Consider the following 9,083-nt stretch of genomic DNA (forward strand, 5'->3'; position numbering starts at 1 on the left):
AGTAAGGTTAATCAAAGAGCTTGTTTTGGTTAATTAATATGGTGTATGGGCAGTGTTAGAGCTTGTTAACACTTTCAAGTACCAACTTAGATAGAATTAAGAAAATATCATGTTATCTTGGAATCACATTGCTAAGTTTTCATACATGAGGTTGGAGTCCTTACCATTTCTAAATTTAATTCACTCTTTTAGTTGATTACTTGTGTTTTTAAGTGTTTGTTTTAATTATTTTATTCTAAACCTCGCCCCCTCGTTACTGTTAGTGACAATAGTACCTTGCGCAAATAGGTATAGACTAATTATCTCGTGTCTCTGTGGATCGACCCTACTTGGAGTATATCGTACCACTTTATTTGTTGGGTCTGACACGCCTAACAAATTTGTGCCGTTGCCGGGGACACGGTGTTACTAATTGTTTATGCCTAGATCTTTTCATACAGGTACGCCATTGCCAATTGACTCAGAGATATTGAAGACTGCAAAGAAGTTAAGGAAGCAAGCCAAGCTTCATAAGAGGCAATCGGTTTCCGGTACTTCTTCATCATCCAATCCCTCGGTCATCAACATTTGGGAGGACATACCCCTCTCAAGTGTGTACGCATCAGAAACAGAAAGCCCATCACTCTCACCACAACCATCACCACCCTTAAATACCACTCCACCCTCTTCAACTGTTCATAATACCCTAAACACTATACCCACAGAAACTTCAACCACTACTCACACCATGGGAGATAACCATGGAGGGAATCCACCTCCAAACCCCCCACCCGAACAAACTCTCCGTGAATGGTCGAGGCAAGAGGTTACTCAACAACCTCTTTACATCACATATCCAGCTACCACAAACTTGGAACTAAAATTCAGGCTTATCCACTTACTCACAACTTTTAGTGGTTTGGAGAATGAAGATCCTCACAAGTTCTTCACCGAGTTCCATGTAGTATGTGTGGGTATGAAACCACACAATGTCACGGAGGACCAAATCAAGCTTAGGGCATTCCCCTTTGCGGTGCAAGATGCAGCCAAAGACTGGCTTTATGACCTCCCACCGGGGACGGTAACTACTTGGGTAGATCTTGCAAGGTTGTTTTTGGATAAGTACTTTCCCGAGATGAAAGCTTCATCCCTACGGAGGGAAATCATTGGAATCAAGCAGCACAAGAGAGAAGCTTTTCACATATTTTGGGAGCGATTCAAGAAACTTTGTGCTCGATGCCCAAAGCATGGAATTACCGAATATCAGCTTCTCCAATATTTCATTGAAGGAATGACTCCAATGGAAAGAAGGCTTCTTAATGCCTCCAGTGGCGGATCTTACCCGACAAGACTCCTACTGAAATCCGAAATCTAATCAAGAACATGGCTGAAGATTCCAAACATTCAATTCATGATGAAGAATGGTACACGGATGCACCCCGAGGTGTAAAAGAGGTCCAAACTCCTCAAATTGAAGCTCAATTGTTCGAGCTTACGAAAGTGGTTATGATGCTAGCCAAAGACAAAGGTGTGCAGCCCACACCCCGTCCATGCGGTATTTGTACTCAAGTGGGGCATCCAACCGACATGTGCCCTCAACTTCAAGAGGAAGATTATGAAGAAGCAAAAGCCATGGGAGGTTTTCTTGGGTCTAATCAAAGGGGATATGAGCAGCCACGGGGTGATCAAAGATGGAGTAACAATCAAGGTTGGGGAGGAAATCAACAAGGAAATTATCAACCAAGTGAACCACATCAATACCAACAAAGACCACCTTTTCCACCACAAAACTTTCAAACAAGGAAACCACAACACCCTCCTCAATAATCAGGTTCATCAAGTATGTCCTTAGAGTACATAGTGAAGAGTTTGGCAACTAGTACACAAGCTTTCCAGCAAGAGACAAAAGCAAGCATAAAGAACTTAAAGAAACAAATTTCACAGCTTGCTACTTCTGTAAGCAAATTAGAATCTTAAGGAAAGTTACCTGCACAAACTGAAACAAACCCAAGGCACAACGTGTGTGCCATCACATTGAGAGGCGGAAAGAGCTATGATGGTCCAAAAGTGTTGGTTGATCAAAAGGAAGAAGAAATAATGGTTGAAGAGGCAACCAAAGAAGAGAAGAAGGAAGACAAAACAATCAAAAAGAAGCCCTTCATCACTGAGTCTAAAGCCACACCTGCTCCATTTCCTGAAAGATTAAAGAGCACAAAGAAAGAACGGGAGGAGAATGAGATCATGCAAATGTTCAAGAGAGTTCAAATCAACATTCCACTCCTCGAGGCCATCAAGCAGGTACCTAGATATGCAAGGTTCCTTAAGGATCTTTGTGTATCTAAAAAGAAATTAAAAGGAAATCAAGTCGTAACAGTTGGGGAACATGTATCCGCAGTTTTGCAAAAAAGGATGCCCCCGAAGTGCAAGGATCCCGGTGTTTTTACCGTGCCTTGCAAATTGGGGAATCTTCATGTACCTCGAGCCATGCTCGATGTAGGTGCATCCATAAATATCCTACCATATTCTCTTTTCAAATCAATTGGTGCAGGAACATTGAGCAAAACTGGTGTGATCATACAACTTGCCGACCGGTCTTTGGTACACCCAAAGGGTACACTAGAGGATGTGTTAGTGCAAGTCGATGAATTTATCTTCCCAACTGATTTTTATGTCTTAGATATAGGAGATGATGACTATCCAAGTTCAAGTTCCATAATTTTGGGTAGACCTTTTCTTCAAACTTCCAAAACAAAAATTGATGTCTACAATGGAACTTGAAGTATGGAATTTGATGGTCAAGTTATCAACTTCAATGTTCATGAAGCAAAAAAGGTTCCTTCCGAGGTTCAATCCGTCAATCTTGTGAATTTGATCGAGCCCTCAACTAAAAAGGGTTTAAGTTTGTCTAACAATGAATTTCTATAGTTAGTTTTGCAAGGAAAACTAGACAGGGACAAATCCAAAGAGCTTGCAAAGGAGGTCGATATGGACAATGAGGTGTTGGAGAGTTTGGAGCTTATTGATGACAAGAAGCATGTGAGGAGTGATGATATAAAAACCAAGCCATCCACCAAAGTCAAAATCCTTCTACCGGTGGAACAAGCACAAGATCCGGGAGCAAAAACCCCACAGGACCCTTTAAAGCTAATACATGTCGAGAAGGAGAGCACTCAACCAATCATAAACTCAAATAAAGTATCGAAGAAGGAAGAGAGTGAGTTGATAACCATGTTGAACAAATACCAAAAAAGGATTGAGTGGATAATCTCTGATATTAAAGGGTTAAGTCCTTTTTGGTTTGTTCGCAAAAAGAAATCCAAAGGAAGGTTGAAGGTTCAGTTGAAGGAGGTGGCAAGAAGATTGATGTGTTGGAGAGGCCCACATACTTAGAACGAAGCATATGCGTGGGCAAAGTCGAGCCAACGACTTAAAACAAGGGCAGCTTACCAAGAGGCGACCCGGGGGTATTTCTGTCTTTTATTTAAAAACAATTTCCATTTCTTTGAGTTTTTGGTTTTCAATGTTCCAAATGCATTTAAACATGATTTAAAATCCCCAAACGGACCTTGGGATGCAAAACCATTAAAAAAAAGAAGTGGAAGTGGAAATCAGAGGCTAACACGGCCCCTGTCATTTTTCCTTTATGACCAACACGGACCGTGTTCAGCCAAATCTCGTACATGTTATACCCAACACGGGCCGTGCGAATTTACTCTTATGCCCAACATGGGCCGTGTTCGCGCAGCAGAACCTGTGGGGTTTAATGCTAAAAATCGGGATTTTGCCTCATTCTTCCACACATTCATTCCCAAACACACTCTCTCTCCCAAGAAAACCCCAAGGTCCGATTTTCACCAAAAATCCTTTGATTCTTCATGATTTGGGCTTAAATCTTCAAAGAGGTTTGATTTTCATCTTCCCCACTTCATCTCCTACATCTAATACACCATCTTCTTAAACTTTCATGGTGGATTTGGGGGTTTTTGACAAACCCTAGGTCCGAAATTTTCTAAGAATTTTGGTGTTTTTGTGCTTGAATCTTCATGTAGGCAAGATTGGGGAGGTTGAAGAAGGTGTTTGTCATCAACAACAACGTATTTCAACTAACGATTCGGTAAAATCTTTCCAACTCTCCACTTGTGGATTTTGTGTTTGTATGGTCAAATTGCATTCATTTTGGTCGTATTGGACTTGACAATCACTTAGAAACCACCAAGAACCGAATTTCCCGCAAATTTTTGGTGGTCAAATTCGTGTTGACTTTTTGACCCGTTGACCAGTTGACTTTTTGACTTTAACCCAAATTTTGCATATGGAAGGTGAGAGTTCTAAACGACCTCGGCAAACCAAATCGTCGGCCCGCTGTCGTAGGTCCCCATCACCACCACCCAGGTCCCCGTCACCCCCACCTTCATCTCCACCCAATCCGGCACATTGTGGCGTGGTTTGTCATGGCCCAATTCAAGCCGCCAAACTTGAGGCCTTTCTCCAACGCATGCACACCACCCAACAATTCGCGCATGTGCCCTCCCTCCGTGAGTTGCACATCTACAATCAAGTCCACACACTGTTCCGAAATATTGGATGGCATGGGCTGTTAAAGGTCCACGAACTCAACTATAAAGTTCCAACTACCGAGTTCTTATCTTCATTCGATTTGGACCACGGTGTCCTAAGCTTCCGGCTTATGAACCAAGACCATGCCATATCCTTAGACCAAATCAATGTCATAGTTGGGCCCCCCAAAGAAAACATCTTTGGCCCCAATGACCGAATCCCAGGATACAATGATCTTACGTGGTGGACCGACCTGACGCGCCAGCTTCCCTATGTCTCAAGTTCTGCTAAGGCCTCATCTCTCATCCACCCTGTGATGAAAGTGGCCCACAGGATCGTTGCTTCACTTGTCATCCCTAAAGAAGAAAGAAGCACCATTAGCACCCTTGAGCTCAAAATACTCTATGCGATGGCCCACCCGGACGATAATCTCTTTCCTTACTATGGCTCATTCCTTTGCACAAACTCACCCGCCTCAGCACATCACGGTCTGGCAAAATATCTTATGTTGGCATTGTCAGTTTATTGGCAAAAAGTGCTCCAGCTCGGGCCCCATACCCCGGACCTCACCAACCCCTACCCGGTGAGACCTACCTGGCCACGGGAGTTCTAGAATCTAGGAGGAGGACGGGAACCATAATTGGACCGTAGGTCAAAACCACGATCCAAGGCTTCTCATCACCCCGGAGAACAAAGACATCCTTGCCCTCAGGCGTCCTAATAATTTCACCGACTGGCAAATCACACCATATCTCTTCCCCGACTCCTTATCCGAAGAGGAAGATGGTGATGATGATGATGAAGCGGAGGAGGAGCCCCACCATGCTTCTCCCACCGGTGGTGCCAGCTCATCCCATTATGCTGCACCCCCATCATATCATCAGCAGTATATGGATGAGTTTCAGTTAATCCATACTCGCCTCAACACTTACCAGCAAGATATTACAAGCCTCACCCAAATTTTCTCTTCCTTCACCACCCAATACGCTCGAAACCAAGAGCACCAGTGTAAGCATGAGGAGGACTTTTCGGCTTGGACCCGCAACTCCGATTACTATCCTTATCTTCCTTCTCCTCCGCAATAGGTTGTTCCGCCCTCTTTAAGCATCGTGGACAATGCTTATCTTTAAGCTTGGGGAGGGGTAGAGTCACACTAGGTTCTCATGCATCATTATATATATATATATATCTATATATATATATATATATATATATATATATATATATATATATATATAGCAATTTTTATTTTTATTTTTACTCTTATTTCAAGTTTTTGCACTTCATCAATTGCATCATTTCATATTAAAAAAAAAACTTTATACGAGATGATGACACTCTTTACGTACAATACCTCCATGAAGTGGGAAATCGAGAGATCAAATCAAAATGAAAATAAATAATACCGAAGAAACCGGATTGTTACCGAAAGTGTAGAATCAACTGTCATAACTAGGGGACTCAAACACCGTAATTCGAGACCCTAGTCTTAGATAATAAAAAGAAATTATATTGAAACGTTGTTTCGGCGGTAATAACAACTTTAGGATGATTTGCTTTTAAATGTTTAAAAAGAATCTTTATCGGCAACTCTGGACCCATAGAACACGGACCTATTTGTTGACACGCGTCACCCTTGCAGTGACAGAGAGCTTAAGTATCAGATCGACGCAGTCAAGAAAGAAGGAAGGGTACAATTGTCATATCTAGTACCCAAATCAGAATTTCAAATGCCAAAACGAAGAAATCTTAAGAAATTCCAAAAATGAATATTGAAGAATCCAAATTCAAAACGAAGTACAAATCAAAGTTCAATCAAATCAAAAGCCAATTCAAGTCAAATCTGGTGAATGAAGAACTGTGTGATATGATACTTGTGGCTCTCGAAAAAGTGAAAGCATAGGAGCTGGGCCCCTTCGGGTGGGCTCACTGTTTCAGCGAAAGCTGATTCGCCGTGACGGGTTCTTAAGGATGTGTCGATTCTGATTCTTGGCCATCTAGTCTTAAGGACATGAGATCCGGACTATGTTATTTTCTCCCATAAAGCTTAGTAAGGTATAAAGTTTTAATAAAACTAGGGTTGGATTATTGGGTTACACCGTTTTACGTCTTCCTCACTTTGGGAGTCTGTGATATATGGAAGGAAGCATGATGGTTGCCTAGGTATTAATGATTGGAGCAATGTTGATGTAAAGTCTGATCGTACTTGTACATATTATTTACTTGTGCCTTAAATTTCTTTTTGATACATTTTGTTTCTTTTGTGCTTTTGTATATTTTTTTCTCTTTACCTTTTTCATTGTTTGCATTGCATGCATTCATTCCTAGCCTTTAGGATCCTTCTGTCCCTTTTTGCTCTATGTTTCTTTTTGCCATCTATAAATCGTCCTGTTTTTTTTTATTCTTGTTCTTTCTTGGGGACAAGAAAGGTCTAAGCTTGGAGAGATTTATTAGGTGCAATTTGTGCACCTTTTAGTCCCATTTCATGCATCTATTTAGCATAATTGTCCTTCATTTGTCTTGCATTTCATCATATTTCATGTTAGTCTCTAGAACAACCTTATTTGCAAATTTTCATGTCTTTTTCAGGTAAACCGGAGGTTGGAACGCGCTTTAGGAAGTGTCGGGAAGCATTGGTGAAGATTTCGGGATGATTGGGCGAAGAATGAAAAAGTTGGAAAATCAAGTTTGGATTCGGAGTCAGAGGGGAACACGGCCGTGTCAGATTTACTCTATGTCCAATACCAGCCGTATTGAGCAAAATGTGAGCTGTTGACCATGCCAAACACGGGCCGTGTCAGATTTACTCTATGTCCAACACGGGCCGTGTTCGACCCAGAAACCAACTTTTGGCAGTTTTTCCTATCTTTCTTATTACGGGTTAAGGGCCATTTTTACACACACACACACAACATATCAGAGCACAATTGGAGGAGGATTTTCAAAGGTTTTTGCAAGGGTTTGATTAGCAATCATTTGGAAACATTATTTCTAGTATTTGTAAGTTGTAATTGCACTTTAATTCCATCTTTTATTCTTGTGATCTTGTTCTCGCCATGTGTGGCTAGAACCCTAGTTTCTCCAATTTCATGTATTGACTTCTTGGTAGTGACTTCAATCATATGACCTGATGTTTGTTCTTAATTTCTATCTAGTGAATTTGATTTATCTTTAATAGAATGTTTGATTCTAATTGTGATTCTTATTGGCCATTTGAATTAGGGTTATGTCATTCAAGTTATCTCTTTTACAAAATCCGTAATTGTTTTGTGAAATTGAACAAGTAACAAGCACTAAACTAATTTCCATTGAATGAATTTAGTGTAAATCTTATCCACACACTCTTATGCTCCCGAGCTTGTGAAGAGTATTGGGTGTTGTTGGGAACATTCACATAAAGTTTAATGCAATCTTTCAACCTAATTCTAAGAGCGTGTTTAGATTAGGTTAGTAAGGTTAGGGTTAATCAAAGAGCTTGTTTTGGTTAATTAATGTGGTGAATGGGAAGTGTTAGAGCTTGTTAACACTTTCAAGTACCAACTTAGATAGAATTAAGAAAATATCATGTTATCTTGGAATCACATTGCTAATTTGTCATACATGAGGTTGGAGTCCTTACCATTTCTGAATTTAATTCACTCTTTAGTTGATTACTTGTGTTTTTAAGTGTTTCTTTTAATTATTTTATTCTAACCCCCCCCCCCCCCCTCTTTACTGTTAGTGACCACAGTACCTTACGCAAAGAGGTATAAACTAATTATCTCGTGTCTCTGTGGATCGACCCTACTTGCCTTGTACTACCTTTTAGTGCAATATAGTGGGATTCTTTTGGAGTATATCATACCCCTTTATTTGTTGTGTCTGACACGCCTAACAACCCAGTAGGTATTTTTCTTGGCAATTGTAACAAAGACCTTCAGATTGTCGTTTTTGCATCTTGGTGGGCTGTTTCCGGCCGCCCCTTGATTGGTTTGGTTGAAAAACATGCAGGGGAAGGGAAACGAGGAAGACAATAGTTGAGGCATCGGTCGGATGAATGACCACTACTGGAGTCGTCTTTTGGGTTTAATAGGTAAATAAAAAACTGATCCTAAAATAAAGGGATATCAATGACTAATTTTGGATATTAGTTAATATATATGTGTAATATTACTAATTTGCCCTTATTAATTTATTTAATTATTTATTTTATTTTTAAATTTTGATTGGTCCATAGTCATTCCTACATCCATACAATAATTAATTAGAACACTTGAAACTCTCTCTCTCTCTCTCTCTCTCTCTCGCTATATATATATATATATATATATATAATACTATATTATAAAGCATATTAGTAATATCATGAATTTTAAGAGGTATAAATTACAAAGCTTTTAATACAAATCAATTATACATAAATAATTTATTAATACTTACCAAAAATTTGAAGACTTGAATTAAGGAAACTAATTAAAAAATTCAATTTGGAGCAAAATGAAAATTTTAAAATATTAAATTCATATATATAAATTACTTAACATTTCTTAAACTAAACACCAATATTA

At 39.9% G+C, this 9,083-nt stretch overlaps 1 protein-coding gene across 1 annotated transcript; it reads left to right on the forward strand.

Moving 5' to 3' along the window:
* The first annotated feature begins 2,076 nt into the window (after window positions 1–2,076).
* Window positions 2,077–2,757, forward strand: LOC145029920 (uncharacterized). The gene has a single exon (XM_078978363.1). The coding sequence runs from the start codon at window positions 2,077–2,079 to the stop codon at window positions 2,755–2,757; it is 681 nt and encodes a 226-aa protein (XP_078834489.1).
* The last annotated feature ends 6,326 nt before the right edge of the window (window positions 2,758–9,083 follow it).

Source organism: Lactuca saligna, chromosome 2, assembly GCF_052625555.1.
Source record: "Lactuca saligna cultivar CGN05327 chromosome 2, ASM5262555v1, whole genome shotgun sequence".
Taxonomy (NCBI): Eukaryota; Viridiplantae; Streptophyta; class Magnoliopsida; order Asterales; family Asteraceae; genus Lactuca; species Lactuca saligna.

Bases quoted from the DNA above. Each gene is read 5' to 3' on its own strand.
- LOC145029920 (XM_078978363.1), top strand. From the start codon at position 2,077: ATGGTTGAAGAGGCAACCAAAGAAGAGAAGAAGGAAGACAAAACAATC.